This window comes from Aquarana catesbeiana, linkage group LG03, assembly GCF_042186555.1.
Source record: "Aquarana catesbeiana isolate 2022-GZ linkage group LG03, ASM4218655v1, whole genome shotgun sequence".
Classification (NCBI taxonomy): Eukaryota; Metazoa; Chordata; class Amphibia; order Anura; family Ranidae; genus Aquarana; species Aquarana catesbeiana.
In genome coordinates, this window is record NC_133326.1 from 76,303,547 (window position 1) to 76,322,521 (window position 18,975).

General features: G+C 49.3%; 1 protein-coding gene and 2 long non-coding RNA genes across 6 annotated transcripts in view; 2 read left to right on the forward strand and 1 right to left on the reverse strand.

Annotated features, from left to right (window-relative positions):
* LOC141131439 (uncharacterized) overlaps positions 1 to 13,257 on the reverse strand; it is an 83,695-nt gene extending 70,438 nt beyond the window's left edge. For 2 of the 3 annotated variants that reach the window (XR_012242774.1, XR_012242775.1), the window contains exons 1-3: positions 12,926 to 13,257; positions 12,434 to 12,571; positions 132 to 231 (exon numbers count right to left, since the gene is read on the reverse strand). This is a non-coding gene — a long non-coding RNA (uncharacterized lncRNA). Of the gene's footprint in view, positions 1 to 131; positions 232 to 12,099; positions 12,275 to 12,433; positions 12,572 to 12,925 lie in introns of those variants that run through there. The other variant, XR_012242773.1, reaches the window with a different exon arrangement.
* LOC141131440 (uncharacterized) lies at positions 12,562 to 13,983 on the forward strand. The gene is made up of 3 exons (XR_012242776.1): positions 12,562 to 13,310; positions 13,575 to 13,720; positions 13,879 to 13,983. It is a non-coding gene; the product is annotated as an uncharacterized lncRNA (long non-coding RNA).
* Positions 13,984 to 15,065: 1,082 nt separating this feature from the next.
* Positions 15,066 to 18,975, forward strand: part of LEO1 (LEO1 homolog, Paf1/RNA polymerase II complex component) — a 38,878-nt gene continuing 34,968 nt past the window's right edge. For both annotated transcript variants that reach the window (XM_073618719.1, XM_073618720.1), the window contains exon 1: positions 15,066 to 15,218. In XM_073618719.1, coding sequence (XP_073474820.1) covers positions 15,155 to 15,218 — 64 coding nt within the window. In that variant the 5' untranslated portion in view covers positions 15,066 to 15,154. The remainder of the gene's footprint in view (positions 15,219 to 18,975) is intronic.

Below are 18,975 nucleotides of genomic sequence, written 5' to 3' on the forward strand. Positions count from 1 at the left end.
GCATTGTACACAGATTAATAAAAATAATTTTCCAAAAATAAAGAAAAGTGGTTCTACACATACTTTAAAGTTTTACTAAACCCACAACAGTAAAATCTGTATATGCAGTAAAGCATGCTTGTTATACTCACTGTGGAACCTAAGGGATTGATCCTTCGCATTGTGTTTAAAAGGCTGTTTGATCCTGTCTTCTCTGATCCTCCCTTTCTTCCACTGTCCCCAATCCATCTCCTAATAAGACAGAACCTTTGGAGTCACTCTGCACATGCTCAGTCTTGTGTGTATTGTTAGAGTTTTTCTTGGGAGGGTGCATGTGATCAGCACAGGGCCAATCGGCACAGGGGTCCTGCAGCCTTATAGGGCAGTCGGAGTTAAATGAAAACTCCTCCTACAGACTGTAACCAGACACTGATAGATGTCACAAGACTGCTATATACTGCTGATGGTAAAAGGTATTTAGCAGTTTATATTTACTAGAACTTTTGCATTCCCATGTTCTGTGTACTGTGGGAGACCAGATATAGTTGATGCAGGGTCCTGGGTTTAGTAAGACTTTCAGTATAGAGTCAAGAATTGGTAAACCCCTGTCAGAATAATGAAAAGGTGAACTAACACTATAGTACAGTGGAACCTCGGATTGCAAGTAACGCGGTTAAAGAGTGTTTCCCAATACGAGTACTGTATTTTTAAAAATCGTAACTCGGTTTGTGAGTGTTGTCTTGCAAAACGAGCACGATTCAGGCCAAAGTGGTGTGCAGTACCGCTTTTGGCCTGAGGTGGGGGGAGCGCCGGAGCTGAGCAGAGCTGACATTCGGAAAGGCCCGAGGACAGCATGGCTGACCTTGGCAAATCTCGGGTAGGAAGTCTTTCCGAGGTTTGCCGAGGTCAACTGAGCTGTCCTCAGGCCTTTTTGGCCGTTTCCGAGGCTCTCCAGCGCCCCCCCCCCGCCTCTGGCCGCATGCGGTATTGCATCCCATTGGAGTCAATGTGGAACGAATTATTTTCGTTTCCATTGACTTCAATGGGAAAACTCACTTTGATGTGCGAGTACTTTAGATTACGGGCATACTACTGGAATGGACTATGTTCGTAATCTGAGGTTCCACTGTATACACTCTATATACACATTTTATATATATATATAAAATAAAAAGTTTAAAATGCCTATACTAATCTGTATTAAAAAGATGCATATACCCACCTGTTTTGAACCTATTTACACATGTTAGCTAGTATACGTGTTAGGAGGGCTGAAGCAGCATTTTTAAGACTAGTAAGGCTTTAGCAGGAATTCTACATTCACTTCCCCAATCTGCAAATGTGTTGCTGCCATTAGGTATGGCTTTTGTACATAAATAACACAACAGGAAGAGTGTCATGGCTGAACAGGAACAGTATTGTGATGTACACCTGGAGATGGAAGAATTTGGTTGATGACTTAGCCTACTGTTTTTACTGCTCTCCAGCCACCCACTGACTAGTTAGCATTGCGGCTGGACAGTGCTGTACACATTGCTGCGGCCGTGATGCTTCACAGCAAAAATGTTGCAAGCATGTCGCGTTTGGCGATCATACCTCCAAACTTTCCAGTACAAGGACCATATTGTATATTTTCCAAATCTTTGTGGGCAAACATAAATCTGTTTTATAAAGGAACAAATCAAATTTAAATGAATGAAGTTTTGCTTGGGAGTTTTTTTTTTTTTTGGAGTAATTGGCATGATGTGATTTAGGACAGAAAAAAAACTCCGGCAAAGCAAAGAAATTCAAAATAAACTTGAGCCCATCCGAGTCCCAATCTGAAAGCCTCATAAAATTTTGCAGTTGGCCAGATTTGGGGACCCCTGTTCTAACTCAAAGCAAGCTACTGTATCTTTGTATAAGTAACATTTTATGTTTGTAATGCCTTCTATCCTTATGTTTGCATAAGTTTTGCAGTTGTTATCTATAGATTTTTTCACTGCTCTGAAGTATTCTCCAAACCCAGCTAGTGGGCCTGTAGCCTCCTTGGATGTGCGCAATGTTGCATGCCAGGAACCTGCAGATGGCCAACAGTACTTCATTATCTCTTAGTTAGGAATGAGGAAATGAGAGGGAGTGTCACAAAAAAAAAAAACTTCTCTCTTCACGAAGCTCCCATCTTATCTGCCTCTTCTGCATCCAAAGTTCTTCTTTAGCACAGGGATAGGGGGATACGAGGGCCAGAGGAATGTGGGTTGTGGGGGATGAGGGACAAGGGATTAGGGCTGGAGAGACAGAGAAATGTGGGGGGGTTTACGGAGGGTCAAAGGGATGGAATGGGAGAGAGACACAGGGGAATGAGGGATAGGGGTGGAGAGGTGAAGGACAAAAGGATGGGGGGGATATAAGACAAGGGTTTTGGGAGGTAGAAACTGAGAGATGGAAGGACAGAGGGATGAGGAATGGAGAGATTTGGGAAGGAGAGACTGGGGGAGGGGGCAGAAAGATGGAGGGATGGAAGGATGAAGCACATAAGCTAGATGGATGAAGTGAAGGACAATGGATGAAGGATTAGGGTATGCAGGGACAGAGAGATGTGGTGGGATGAGCAGAGGGATGGAGATGCTGAGGGTTAAGTGATGAGTGTTGGAGGGATAATGAATTTGATATGGAGGATTGGGATGGCAGTATGGAAGGATAGGGGGATGAGGGATTTGAGATGGAGGGATGAGGGATTTGGAATGGAAGTATTGGACAGAGGGATAGGGAGATAAGGGATTTTCGATGGGAGTATGGAAGGACAGAGGGATTTTGGATGGGAGTATGGAAGGACAGGGGGATGGGGGATGGAAGGACTGAGGGATGGAAGAACAGGGGGATGAGAGATGGAAGGACTGAGGGATGGAAGGACAGAGGAATGAGGAATGGAAGGACTGGGGGGATGAGTGATGGAAGGACAGAGGGATGAGAGGACAGGGGGATGGAAGGACAGAGGGATGGGGGATAGAAGGACAGGGGGTGAGTGATGGAAGGACAGAGGGATGGAAGGACAGGGGGTGATGGATGGAAGGACAGGGGGTGATGGATGGAAGGACAGGGGGATGAGGGATGGAAGGACAGGGGGATGAGAGATGGAAGGACAGAGGGATGAAATGACAGAGGGATGGGGGATGGAAGGACAGAGGGATGAGGGATGGAAGGACAGAGGGATGAAAGGACAGAGGGATGGGGGATGGAAGGAGAGATGGATGGGGGATAGAAGGACAGAGGAATGAGGGATGGAAGGACTGGGGGGATGGAAGGACAGAGGGATGGGTGATGGAAGGATAGGGGGTGAGGAATGGAAGGACAGAGGGATGGAAGGACAGAGGGATAGAGAGGTGGAAGGACAGAGGGATGAGCGATGGAAGGACAGAGATGAAGGATGGAAGGACAGGAGGATGGAAGGACAGGGGGATGGAAGGACAGGGGGTGATGGATGGAAGGACAGGGGGATGGAAGGACAGGGGGTGATGGATGGAAGGACAGAGGGATGGAAGGACAGGGGGATGAGAGATGGAAGGACGGGGGGGGATGAGGGATGGAAGGACGGGGTGAGGGATGGAAGGATAGAGGGATGGAAGGACAGGGGGATGGGGGATGGAAGGACAGGGGGGTGAGGGATGGAAGGACAAGGGGGTGAGGGATGGAAGGACTGAGGGATGGAAGGACAGACTCACTCAATGCCCAAGAGATTGTCAATCACTTCAAAGACAAGATTGATGCAATTTGTGAGGATACCTCCACTGTGCGTACATCTTCCCCACCCAACATACCTTGCCTAACAGCACATTCAACACTCTCCTCTTTTGAATTGGCTACTACTGAAGAGGTTACAAAACTTTTCTCAGATGCCCACTTAACCAATTGTCTCCTGGATCCTGTTCCCTCACAACTACTACGGTCACCCTCTTCTATCCTATGCTCCTTCACTCACATCTACAATCTCTCCCCCTCAAGTGGCACCTTCCCCTCCCCTCTAAAACATGTGCAGATCACTCCCATACTTAAAAAGCCCTCACTGGACCCTACCAACCTGAACAACTTAAGACCCATCTCATTGCTCTCATTCACCTCTAAACTTCTAGAACGCTTAGTCTACAACCGTCTTAGCTCCTACCTCAGTGAAAATAACCACCTTGACCCTTTACAGTCTGGCTTTCGCTCACAGCACTCCACAGAAACTGCCTTACTGAAACTCACTAACGATTTACTAACTGCTAAAACCAACAGCCAGTACTCCATACTCCTACTACTTGACCTCTCTGCGGCCTTTGATACTGTAGACCACCCGCTCCTTCTCAATAAACTACATTCCCTTGGCCTCCGAGATTCTGCTCTATCCTGGTTCTCTGCCTATTTATCACAACGCTCCTTCAGTGTCACCTACAACTCTGTCTCCTCCTCTCTCTTTCTGTGGGGGTCCCCCAAGGCTCTGTTCTTTGACCCCTTCTCTTCTCTATCTACACCTCCTCCCTTGGTCACTTGATAACCGCCCATGGCTTCCAATACCACTTATACGCTGATGACACCCAAATTTATCTGTCTACTCCTCATCTCACTCCTTCAGTCTCCTCTCGCCTTACTGACATATCAGCATGGATGTCGCACCACTTCCTTAAACCAAATCTCTCTAAAACCGAACTATTAATATTCCCCGCCCCCCCCCTCCACGACTTTTCCATCAAAATCAACAATGCAACCATCATTCCCTCCCCTCACACCAGGGTACTGGGTGCAATCCTAGACTCTGACTTGTCCTTTCAGCCTCAAATCCAATCGTTGTCAAAAGTTTGTAGAATTCGCCTCCATACCATCTCTAAAATTCGCCCCTTTTTAACAAATGAAACCACCAAGCTCCTCATTACATAGTTACATAGTAGGTGATGTTGGAAAAAGACACAAGTCCATCAAGTCCAACCTATGTGTGTGATTATGTGTCAGTATTACATTGTATATCCCTGTATGTTGCGGTCATTCAGGTGATTATCTAATAGTTTCTTGAAGCTATCAATGCTCCCCGCTGAGACCACCGCCTGTGGAAGGGAATTCCACATCCTTGCCGCTCTTACAGTAAAGAACCCTCTACGTAGTTTAAGATTAAACCTCTTTTCTTCTAATTTTAAAGAGTGGCCACGAGTCTTGGTAAACTCTCTTCTGTGAAAAAGTTTTATCCCTATTGAGGGGTCACAATTCCGGTATTTGTAAATTGAAATCATATCCCCTCTCAAGCGTCTCTTCTCCAGAGAGAATAAGTTCAGTGCTCGCAACCTTTCCTCATAACTAATATCCTCCAGACCCTTTATTAGCTTTGTTGCCCTTCTTTGTACTCGCTCCATTTCCAGTACATCCTTCCTGAGGACTGGTGCCCAGAACTGGACCGCATACTCTAGGTGCGGCCGGACCAGAGTTTTGTAGAGCGGGAGAATTATTGTTTTATCTCTGGAGTTGATCCCCCTTTTAATGCATGCCAATATTCTGTTTGCTTTGTTAGCAGCAGCTTGGCATTGCCTGCCATTGCTGAGCCTATCATCTACTAGGACCCCCAGGTCCTTTTCCATCCTAGATTCCCCCAGAGGTTCTCCCCCCAGTGTATAGATTGCATTCATATTTTTGCCACCCAAATGCATTATTTTACATTTTTCTACATTGAACCTCACTCCCTTGTTATCTCTTTTGACTATTGCAACTCCCTTCTCATTGGCCTGCCTCTCCATAGTCTCCCTCTTCAGTCTATCATGAATGATGCTGCCAGACTTATACACCTTTGCCAACCGCTCAGTGTCTGCCACCCATCTCCTCCAATCCCTACACTGGCTCCCAATCACCCAGCGAATTAAATTCAAAATACTAACCACAACATACAAAGCCATTCACAACTCTGCCCCGAGCTACATCACCAATCTTGTCTCCAAATATCACCCAAATTGCCCTCTCCACTCTTCTCAAGACCTCCTACTCTCAAGCTCTTTCGTCTCCTCCTCTCATGCTTGTCTCCAGGATTTCTCCAGAGCCTCTCCCATCCTCTGGAAATCGCTACCTCAACCTGTCCGGCTATCCTCTACTCTTGCTACCTTCAGGCGATCCCTGAAAACTCATCTCTTCAGGAAAGCCTATCATGTCTCCAACTAATCTTTTACCACTTCCATCAGCTCATTCCCCACAGTTACAACCTTTTGTACCACCTGCCCCACCCTATTAGATTGTAAGCTCTTCTGAGCAGGACCCTCTTAATCCTCCTTTATCTTATTATATTATAACTGTATTGTCTCCCTTTTATATTGTAAAGTGCTGCGTAAACTTTTGGCGCTCTATAAATCCTGTATAATAATAATAATGAGGGATGGAAGGAAAGAGGAATGAGGGATGGAAGGACAGGGGGATGGAAGGACAGGGGGTGAGGGATGGAAGGACAGGGGGATGGAAAGACAGGGGGATGAGGGATGGAAGGATGGAAGGACAGAGGGATTGAAGAACAGATGGATGGAAGGACAGAGGGATGGAAGGATAGGGGGGTGATGGAAGGACAGGGGGATGAGGAATGGAAGTACAGAGGGATGGGGGATGGAAGGACAGGGGGATGGAAGCACAGGGGGATGAAGGATGGAAGAACAGAGGGATGAGGGATGGAAGGACAGAGGGATGGAAGGACAGAGGGATGAGGGATGGAAGAACAGAGGGATGAGGGATGGAAGGACAGATGGATGAGGGATGGAAGGACAGAGGGATGGGGGATGGAAGGACAGAGGGATGAGGGATGGAAGGACAGATGGATGGAAGGATAGAAGGACAGAGGGATGGAAGGACAGGGGATGAAGGATGGAAGGACAGAGGATTGAAGGACAGAGGGATGAGGGATGGAAGGACAGGAGAATGGAAGGACAGAGGGATTGAAGGATGGAAGGAGAGAGAGATGGAAGGACAGAGGGATGGAAGGACAGGGGGGTGAGGAATGGAAGGACAGAGGGATGGGGGATGGAAGGACAGGGGGATGAGGGATGGAAGGACAGAGGGATGGGGGATGGAAGGACATAGGAATGAGGGATGGAAGGACATCGGGATGAGGGATGGAAGGACAGAGGGATGGGGGATGGAAGGACAGAGGGATGGAAGGACAGAGGGATGAGGGCTGGAAGGACAGAGGGATGAGGGCTGGAAGGACAGGAGGATTGAAGGACAGAGGGATAAGGGATGGAAGGACAGAGGGATGGAAGGACAGAGGGATGAGGGATGGAAGGACAGGGGGTGATGGAAGGACAGGGGGATGGAAGGACAGAGGGATGAGGGATGGAAGGACAAGGGGATGAGGGATGGAAGGATGGAAGGACAGAGGGATTGAAGGACAGAGGGATGAGGGATGGAAGGACAGGAGAATGGAAGGACAGAGGGATTGAAGGATGGAAGGAGAGAGGGATGGAAGGACAGAGGGATGAGGGATGGAAGGACAGGGGGGTGAGGAATGGAAGGACAGAGGGATGGGGGATGGAAGGACAGAGGGATGGGGGATGGAAGGACAGAGGGATGGGGGATGGAAGGACAGAGGGATGAGGGATGGAAGGACAGGGGGATGAGGGATGGAAGGACATGGGGATGAGGGATGGAAGGACAGAGGGATGAGGGATGGAAGGACAGAGGGATGGAAAGACAGAGGGATGAGGGATGGAAGGACAGAGGGATGGAAGGACAGAGGGATGAGGGATGGAAGGACAGGGGGTGATGGATGGAAGGACAGGGGGATGGAAGGACAGAGGGATGAGTGATGGAAGGACAGGGGGGGGGGGTAAGGGATGGAAGGACAGAGGGATGGGAGATGGAACGACAGAGGGATGAGGGATGGAAGGACGGGGTGATGGATGGAAGGACAGAGGGATGGAAGGACAGGGTGATGGAAAGACAGGGGGATGAGGGATGGAATGATGGAAGGACAGAGGGATGGAAAGACAGAGGGATGGGGGATGGAAGGACAGAGGGATGGGGGATGGAAGGACAGAAGGATGGAAGGACAGGGGGATGAGGGATGGAAGGATGGAAGGACAGAGGGATGGAAGGACAGAGGGATGGAAGGACAGAGGGATGAGGGATGGAAGTACAGGGGGGTGATGGATGGAAGTACAGGGGATGAGGGATGGAAGGATGGAAGGACGGGGTGAGGGATGGAAGGACAGGGGGATGGAAAGACAGGGGGATGAGGGATGGAAGGACAGAGGGATGGAAGGACTGAGGGATGGAAGGACGGGGGAATGGAAAGACAGGGGGATGAGGGGTGGAAGGACAGAGGGATGGGGGATGGAAGGACAGAGGGATGAGGGATGGAAGGAAAGGGGGATGAGGGATGGAAGGACAAAGGGATGGAAAGACAGAGGGATGAGGGATGGAAGGACAGGGGGATGAGGGATGGAAGGACAGAGGGATGAGGGCTGGAAGGACAGGGGGATGGAAGGACAGAGGGATGGAAGGACAGAGGGATGGAAGGACAGAGGGATGAGGGATGGAAGGACAGGGGGTGATGGATGGAAGGACAGGGGGATGGAAGGACAGAGGGATGAGGGATGGAAGGACAGGGGGGGTAAGGGATGGAAGGACAGAGGGATGGGAGATGGAACGACAGAGGGATGAGGGATGGAATGATGGAAGGACAGAGGGATGGAAAGACAGAGGGATGGGGGATGAAAGGACAGAGGGATGGGGGATGGAAGGATGGAAGGACAGGGGGATGAGGGATGGAAGGATGGAAGGACAGAGGGATAGAAGGACAGAGGGATGAGGGATGGAAGTACAGGGGGGTGATGGATGGAAGGACAGGGGATGAGGGATGGAGGGACAGGGGGTGAGGGATGGAAGGACAGGGGGATGGAAAGACAGGGGGAAGGACAGAGGGATGGAAGGATAGGGGGTGAGGGATGGAAGGACAGGGGGATGGAAAGACAGGGGGATGAGGGGTGGAAGGACAGAGGGATGAGGGATGGAAGGACAGGGGGATGAGGGATGGAAGGACAGAGGGATGGAAGGACAGAGGGATGAGGGATGGAAGGACAGGGGGATGAAGGCTGGAAGGACAGAGGGATGAGGGATGGAAGGACAGAGGGATCGAAGGACAGAGGGATGAGGGATGGAAGGACAGAGGGATGGGGGATGAAAGGACAGAGGGATGGGGGATGGAAGGACAGAAGGATGGAAGGACAGGGGGATGAGGGATGGAAGGATGGAAGGGCAGAGGGATAGAAGGACAGAGGGATGAGGGATGGAAGTACAGGGGGGTGATGGATGGAAGGACAGGGGATGAGGGATGGAAGGATGGAAGGACAGGGGGTGAGGGATGGAAGGACAGGGGGATGGAAAGACAGGGGGATGAGGGATGGAAGGATGGAAGGACAGAGGGATGGAAGGACAGAGGGATGGAAGGACAGGGGGTGAGGGATGGAAGGACAGGGGGATGGAAAGACAGGGGGATGAGGGGTGGAAGGACAGAGGGATGAGGGATGGAAGGACGGGGATGAGGGATGGAAGGACAGAGGGATGGAAGGACAGAGGGATGAGGGATGGAAGGACAGGGGGATGAAGGCTGGAAGGACAGAGGGATGAGGGATGGAAGGACAGAGGGATCGAAGGACAGAGGGATGAGGGATGGAAGGACAGGGGGATGGGGGATGGAAGGACAGAGGGATGGAAGGACAGAGGGATGGGGGATGGAAGGACAGAAGGATGGAAGGACAGGGGGTGATGGATGGAAGGACAGGGGGATGAGGGATGGAAGGACAGAGGGATGAGGGATGGAAGGACAGGGGGTGATGGATGGAAGGACAGAGGGATGAAGGATGGAGGGACAGGGGGATGAGGGATCGAAGGACATAGGGATGAGGGATGGAATGACAGGGGGTGATGGATGGAAGGACAGAGGGATGGAAGGACAGAGGGATGAGGGATGGAAGGACGGGGGGTGAGGGATGGAAGGACAGGGGGATGTAAGGACAGAGGGATGGGTGATGGAAGGACAGAGTGATGAGGGATGGAAGGACGGGGTGATGGATGGAAGGACAGAGGGATGGAAGGACAGAGGGATGGAAGGACAGGGGGTGATGGATGGAAGGATGGAAGGACAGAGGGATGGAAGGACAGAGGGATGGAAGGACAGGGGGTGAGGGATGGAAGGACAGAGGGATGAGGGATGGAAGGACAGAAGGATGGAAGGACAGAGGGATGGAAGGACAGGGGGATGAGGGATGGAAGGACAGAGGGATGGAAGGACAGGGGGTGAGGGATGGAAGGACAGGGGGATGGAAGGACAGGGGGGTGATGGATGGGAGGACAGGGGGGTGATGGATGGAAGGACAGGGGGGTGAGGGATGGAAGGACAGGGGGATGAGGGATGGAAGGACAGAGGGATGAGGGATGGAAGGACAGAGGGATGGAAGGACAGGGGGATGAAGGATGGAAGGACAGAGGGATGAGGGATGGAAGGACAGGTGGATGAGGGTTGGAAGGACAGAGGGATGGAAGGACAGGGGAATGAGGGATGGAAGGACAGGGGGAAGGAAGGACAGAGGGATGAGGGATGGAAGGACAGGGGGATGAGGGATGGAAGGACAGGGGGATGAGGGATGGAAGGACAGGGGGATGAGGGATGGAAGGACAGGGGGATGAGGGATGGAAGGACAAGGGGGTGAAGGATGGAAGGACAGAGGGATGAGGGATTGAAGGACAAGGGGGTGAAGGATGGAAGGACAGAGGGATGAGGGATGGAAGGACAGAGGGATGGAAGGACAGAGGCATAAGGGATGGAAGGACAGGGGGATGAGGGAATGGAAGGACAGAGGGATGGAAGGACAGATGGATGAGGGATGGAAGGACAGAGGGATGGAAGGACAGGGGGATGAGGGATGGAAGGACAGAGGGATTGAAGGACAGAGGGATGGAAGGACAGAGGGATGAGGGATGGAAGGACAGGGGGGTGATGGATGGAAGGACAGAGGGATGAGGAATGGAAGGACAGGGGGATGAGGGATGGAAGGACAGAGGGATGGAAGGACAGGGGGATGAAGGATGGAAGGACAGAGGGATGGGGAATGGAAGGACAGAGGGATGGAAGGACAGGGGGATGGAAGGACAGGGGGGTGATGGATGGAAGGACAGGGGGGTGAGGGATGGAAGGACAGAGGGATGAGGGATGGAAGGACAGAGGGATGGAAGGACAGGGGGATGAAGGATGGAAGGACAGAGGGATGAGGGATGGAAGGACAGAGGGATGGAAGGACAGAGGGATGAGGGATGGAAGGACAGGTGGATGAGGGATGGAAGGACAGAGGGATGAGGGATAAGGGATGGAAGGACAGAGGGATGGAAGGACAGAGGGATGAGAGATGGAAGGACAGGGGGTGAAGGATGAAAGGACAGAGGGATGAGGGATGGAAGGACAGAGGGATGAGGGATGGAAGGACAGGGGGATGAAGGATGGAAGGACAGAGGGATGAGGGATGGAAGGACAGAGGGATGGAAGGACAGAGGGATGGAAGGACAGAGGGATGGAAGGACAGGGGGATGAGGGAATGGAAGGACAGAGGGATGAGGGATGGAAGGACAGGGGGGTGAGGGATGGAAGGACAGGGGGATGGAAGGACTGAGGGATGGAAGGACAGGGGGTGATGGATGGAAGGACAGAGGGATGAGGGATGGAAGGACAGGGGGTTATGGATGGAAGGACAGGGGGATGGAAAGACAGGGGGATGAGGGATGGAAGGATGGAAGGACAGAGGGATGGGGGATTGAAGGACAGAAGGATGAAAGGGTGGAAGTACAGGGGGTGAGGGATGGAAGGATAGATGGATGGAAGAATGGAAGGACAGAGGGATGGAAGGACAGGGGGACGAGGGATGGAAGGACAGAGGGATGGAAGGACAGAGGGATGAGACAAATAAAATAATAAGGACAGATTTAGGCAACATTTAGCACCACATCCCATATATTCTGAAGAGACAAAATCAGGAGGGGGGGGACCAAAGGGGTTGAAAAAACCCCGAGACTTTTAAGGTGCTTGCACATTAAAGTAGAAAAACGTGTATAACTTTATCCATAAAAATTGTTTTTATTTATTACATTTAAAACAAATAATATGACAAAACAGTTAATCAATTAAAACAGTGTTTAGGTATCAAAGATGCCACATCTGTTAGTGGGCAATTCATCGAAAAAGTACCACTAGACTAAAAAGCCACTCTACATGTTTCACTCAATTCGGAGCTTCCTTAGGAGTTTTGGCAATACAATAAAGTAAGGTACACTGTAGATAATAAAGAAAACAGAAATAAGATGTACTGTTATAGTTGATGCAGTTTACAGATAATATATATATGGATAAGTGATTCATACAGCTCAAGAGTATCCAAAATATTCATAAATCAGCAAAATAATAATGATACAACAATATTGATAGTCTTACCAGGCTGCCGCACATAGAAGGCAAAATGATGTTTAATGAACCAAACCAATGAATGGCATCAGTGATACAGGATATATTCATCTACGTCAAAGAGTTCCCATCAGTTTTGGCCACAGAGGGATGTCAAGTTTGTGTATCCTTAATATAAGGAGGAGAAAATATGATAAATAAGGAATTCATGAGTTTAAGGAGGGCAACCATGCTCATCATAATGATGGAAAATGAAGAGTACCTTTAATAGAATCAAAAAATCTCTGTGCTAGAGGCACCATAACTTCATAGACAATTTACAAAGTGATGTATTGATCAGCATCCACTAGGGGGCCCTGCTTCATCATCTGGGAGTCATATATATATATGAAGTTCCAGACGGTGAAGTTTAAAAAATGTTCCTAAAACATAAAAATAGCAAAAAAAACAAAACACAATAAGCAATGCAGTTCGGAACACAGCCTCTGTGTGGGTGAGACATGGCTGCGCAGGGACACTTACTAGTTAGAGAAGAACAGGTGTCTTGCTGAGAAAGTTCCCTCTGTGGATAAGTTCCCCCACTGTACTGCGCAGGCGCAGCGCCTGCGCAGTACCAACTACTAGCAGCCGCCGGAGATAGCCGAACGACAAAATCTACAATCAGCTGTACACGGCGCCTGCGCCCTGGGTCCAGGTTCCTTCCCCACCATCCAAGTGGACCTAGAGGGGGAATTTAAAAGAGCTGAGCGAAGCAAGCCCGCGAGGGGCCCTCTTACAGGCGCCGTGTACAGCTGATTTTCCCCTATTTATCTTCGGCTATTTCCGCCGGATCCTACTGCGCAGGCGCAGCGCAGTAGAGGGGGGTCCTTATCCGCCGAGCGGAACTTTCTCGGCAGAACACGGGCAGGTACACGATTTGGGGAGAGACATAAAGTCTCCCCTGTGATGAATTATATATATGACTCCCAGATGATGAAGTAGGGCCCCCTAGTGGATGATGATCAATACATCACTTTGTAAATTGTCTATGAGGTTATGGTGCCTCTAGCACAGAGATTTTTTGATTCTATTAAAGGTACTCTTCATTTTCCATCATTATGATGAGCATGGCTGCCCTCCTTAAACTCATCAATTCCTTATTTATCTTATATTTTCTTCTCCTTATATTAAGGATACACAAACTTTACATCCCTCTGTGGCCAAAAATAATTTGAACTCTTGATGTGAGAGACGTAGATGAATATATCCTGTATCACTGATGCCATTCATTGGTTTGGTTCATTAAACATCATTTTGCCTTCTATGTGCGGCAGCCTGGTAAGACTATCAATATTGTTGTATCATTATTATTTTGCTGATTTATGAATATTTTTCATACTCTTGAGCTGTATGAATCACTTATCCATATATATATTATCTGTAAACTGCATCAACTATAACAGTACATCTTATTTCTGTTTTCTTTATATCTACAGTGTACCTTACTTTATTGTATTGCCAAAACTCCTGAGGAAGCTCCGAATTGAGTGAAACATGTAGAGTGGCTTTTTAGTCAAGTGGTACTTCTTCGATTAATTGCCCACTAACAGATGTGGCGTCTTTGATACCCAAACACTGATTTTAAGTGATTAACTGTTTTGTCATATTATTCGTTTTAAATGTAATTAATAAAAACTTTTTATGGATAAAGTTATACACGTTTTTCTACTTTAATGTGCAAGCACCTTAAAAGTCCCGGGGTTTTTTTCAACCCCTTTGCCCCCCCCCCCTCCTGATTTTTTCTCTTCAGAGGGATGATGGATGGAAGGACAGAGGGATGGAAGGACAGGGGGATGATGGATGGATGGAAGGACAGAGGGATGGAAGGACAGAGGGATGGAAGGACAGAGGGATGGAAGGACAGGGGGGTGATGGAAGGACAGAGGGATGAGGGATGGAAGGACAGGGGGATGAGGGATGGAAGGACAGGGGGGTGGTGGATGGAAGGACAGGGGGGTGGAAGGACAGAGGGATGGAAGGACAGAGGGATGGAAGGACAGGGGGGTGATGGATGGATGGAAGGACAGAGGGATGGAAGGACAGAGGGATGAGGGATGGAAGGACAGATGGATGGAAGGACAGAGGGATGATGGAAGGACAGGGTGATGAGGGATGGAAGGACAGGGTGATGAGGGATGGAAGGACAGGGGGATGAGGAATGGAAGGACAGAGGGATGAGGAATGGAAGGACAGGGGGTGGAAGGACAGAGGGATGAGGGATGGAAGGACAGAGGGATGGAAGGACAGGGTGATGAGGGATGGAAGGACAGGGTGATGAGGGATGGAAGGACAGGGTGATGAGGGATGGAAGGACAGGGTGATGAGGGATGGAAGGACAGAGGGATGGAAGGACAGGGGGGTGAGGAATGGAAGGACAGGGGGATGAGGGATGGAAGGACAGGGTGATGAGGGATGGAAGGACAGGGGGATGATGGATGGAAGGAGGGATGAGGGATGGAAGGACAGGGTGATGAGGACCAGTGAAGAGAACCAATCACACGTCACACTCTCTTCTCCTCTATAGATAGGACAGTGTTGAATCACATGTAATGTAGACATGCTCCCCGGACACATGAGGACTGATCGCTGATTGGTGCACACATTCACATACACACATCCTCTGCTCTGTAGTGTCATCCACACTTCCGCCTCTACTACTTCCGCTCTCACGACACTTCCTTCGCTTTGCGGCAGCCGCGGCGGCTCCCAGCTATGGACGCGTTGGAGGGTCTGTTCGGTAGTGATGCCGAGTCTGAGCCCGAGCAGAAAGCGGACGGTGAGTGGTGGGTGATGGGCTCTCATACATCTCTATGGCAGTGTGGTTGGTCTGAGGCTCCTATGTGGAGTACAGGAGAGTTCATAGTCCCCCCCCCCCCCGATCACACTGCAGAGGGAACACGGGATCATCATGGAGCTACAACTCCCAGCATGCTCTGCCCTCCATGTATATGTACAGGAGAATGACAGGGGGACCCCAATCCTTATCCAGCTGGACAGACAGCCTGGGGCATCAGACCATGTTAATGGGATCTGGGGATGTGGGGTCACTAATGGGATCGTGGGATGTGGGGTCACTAATGGGATCGGGATGTGGGATTTGGGGTCACCGATGGGATGTGGGATCTGGGATCACTGATGGGATCGGGGATGTGGGATCACTGATGGGATCGGGGATGTGGGATCACTGATGGGATGTGGGATCACTGATGGGATCGGGGATGTGGGATCACTGATGGGATCACAGCTGGTAGAGCTCCAGGAATGGATGTAGTATACATCTGTGTTTTGTTGAGAAGATTTGACTTCCAGAGACACAATAATAAGTGAAAATCTCTCCTTAGTACTCAGTAAGATGAAATTATTTGTCACCATATTGGGTGACACCTTTGGAAGATTTCTCCTCTGTTCCATGCTAACATTTTGAATCCCTCATCACCTTCTATCCAGGTGATACCGATCACCATAACAAGCTGGGAGAGCGAATCTCCCCAGTGAGGACACAGACAGCAATAAATACCTGATGGGGCTTTATCAGTGAACTCCGGGGACAGTAAAGGTCCTCCCTGTGGGGCTGCCCCCCGCACAGCAAGGGTTAAATACTTGTTTAAGTCTAGGGGAGAGGAGAGCCATTTTACTCACCCAATCCATCGCTCCAACAAGTGTCCTCCAGGCTGTAAAGCTGCTTATAAAACTGAACCAATTTCGCCATCCACACACTCAGTGTAGATGGGGGAATCCTTCCTGCACTGTTGTATTCTGACAATGGGGAGACTTCCTCACCTGTCAGAATCCACAGATCAGCACTGGAGCCCCTGATCGAGCAGATTTTCTCTTATGGGTTGGCTGAACAGAAATCAATTGATCAACTGCAGTGGTCACACGTGGTTCAAAATGCAGCCTGTCTCTGCTTAACCTGCCTAATTTTGATCCATCTGTGGCCATCTTGGGACCGGTCTCCGCAGCCTCTTCTCCCCCTACATTTGGTCGGTGGGATGTCCACTGACGACATCATCAAGTACAGCACAGAGCTCATATGGGATTGAGCATGCTGAGGGACAGTCAAGAGGAGAGTGCCTATAGACCTGGCAGAGACCTGCAAAGTGTTGGGCCAAGATGGTGGCGTGGGAGCACATTGACAAAAAGAACACTGAGCTGCAAGGAGGACAACACTGGACTCCATGAACTAGTATGTTTTGTTTTTTTTTTTTGTTTATTTGCACACAAGAACAATTAAAACAAAATGAGTGAAGTTCCTCTTTAACCCCCAACTCCAGGAATTAGAAAATATCTACCTTGCAATGTTATGCTCGTGTCTAGCAGTGCTTGAAGACTTCTCTTATTCTGTACACCAGCAGCTTCCAGTAGTCAAAGCAATTTCCTTTCTAGGTCACTGATGGCTGTGGTTGCTTGCTCGCCTCCTCCATGTACAATGCATAGTAAATAATAGCCCTTCGTTATACATAACGCCCAGGGACCACTCACAGACAAGAGCTTCTGGGAGATGAGTGCAGTGTCAGAGTGGAGATGAGCATGTAACCCTCGCAGAGTGGGTAGGGCTCACTGCAAGGGTAGATTTTTTTTTTTTTTTTTCCCTAATTCTTGGAGTTGAATTTAAAGGATAAGTCCTGTCATCACACATGTAGTCCGGAGATTTGAAATCCCCCTCTTCTTCCCCTTCTTTCTGTAGAGATTCTGGGACTGATCAGAACAGTCATGTGTCCGCTTTGACCATTTGGAATCATTCTGATCTGTCCCTGGAAGCCCTACAGAAATAAGAGGAAGAGCAGCAGGGATTTCAAATCCCCGAACCACTACACCAGCTTTGTGGGCACTCTCAGCTCATCACCTACAAAGGTAGGTACTAGGGATGCATCAAAATTTCAGCAGCTGAAACATATTGGCCGAAAGAAAAAAATTGCCAATAATTGTGCATGCGCAGTAGCCGTCCATTGCGGGATGTCATCCTCCTCTCCTTGCAGAGCGGCGATCTCCCAGTGTCAGGGAGCTGAATTGTCCGGGCAGCCGCCGTAACAGTGTCCCGCCTCCTGTGATAGACCGCACACTGATCCGATGGCGGGACGTTGAATCAGTGCGACGTGATCACAGGAGGCGGGACATTGAATCAGTGCGACGTGATCACAGGAGGCGGGACATTGAATCAGTGCGACGTGATCACAGGAGGCGGGACATTGAATCAGTGCGACGTGATCACAGGAGGCGGGACATTGAGTCAGTGCGACGTGATCACAGGAGGCGGGACATTGAGTCAGTGCGACGTGATCACAGGAGGCGGGACATTGAGTCAGTGCGACGTGATCACAGGAGGCGGGACATTGAGTCAGTGCGACGTGATCACTGGAGGCGGGACATTGAGTCAGTGCGACGTGATCACTGGAGGCGGGACATTGAATCAGTGCGACGTGATCACTGGAGGCGGGACATTGAGTCAGTGCGACGTGATCACTGGAGGCGGGACATTGAGTCAGTGCGACGTGATCACTGGAGGCGGGACATTGAGTCAGTGCGACGTGATCACTGGAGGCGGGACATTGAGTCAGTGCGACGTGATCACTGGAGGCGGGACATTGAGTCAGTGCGACGTGATCACTGGAGGCGGGACATTGAGTCAGTGCGACGTGATCACTGGAGGCGGGACATTGAGTCAGTGCGACGTGATCACAGGAGGCGGGACAGGCAATTCAAATCCAGCTCCGTGACACAGCGGGAGATCGTCGCTCTGATCCGGGCACTGGCGAGGCTGCATTGATCTCTTGTATCATGTCTGCAATCTCTGACCATCGCCTGTATCATGTCTGCTAGAGGTGCACCAAATAGAAATTTTGCTAATACTATAGCAGTGTGTTTAAGAGATTGCAGACATGATACAAGAGATGGTCAGAGACTGCAGACTGCGTTTTTCTTGAGCTTTTCTTCACTAAAGGTATTTGATATTAAAAAGTCACACACAATACAAATATATTATATTTTTTAAAAACTGTTATTTTCGGTTTTCGGCAAAGTGCATTTTTGTTTGCCGCACCAAAATTTTCATTCGGTGCACCCCTAGTAAGTACAGCAAGTGTGTGAGGTGGTAATATACCTCTTAATATTTCCTTAAAAGGTAAACTAAGCCTTTAAACAGGTGAATGAAGAATAGCTACCAGTAAGTGATAGAGTACTTTGTTTTAGGTATGTATGCACATTTACAACCCCTGTATGGGCTGTTCAGATCACTGCGATGCATTACAGTGTGGAAAAAGAAGGTCTTCTGCCGTATTATAAGTTGAGGAGGCCCCTAGGAATGAATTTTGCACATAACAATTTTATTTGGAAAAGATCAATACAAAGAAGAGAGATGTATATTATGTACAGCTGTGTGATCGCCACTTAATAATCAATCAAAAAATCAATCAAATCAATAAAAAGTTTGCTCCTGGACTTATACATGAACAGCTGCAGTGAGAGTTCATAGGTCAACATTTACTACATGTTTACATGACATGTTTTTATTAGAAAATTCCAATTATATATAT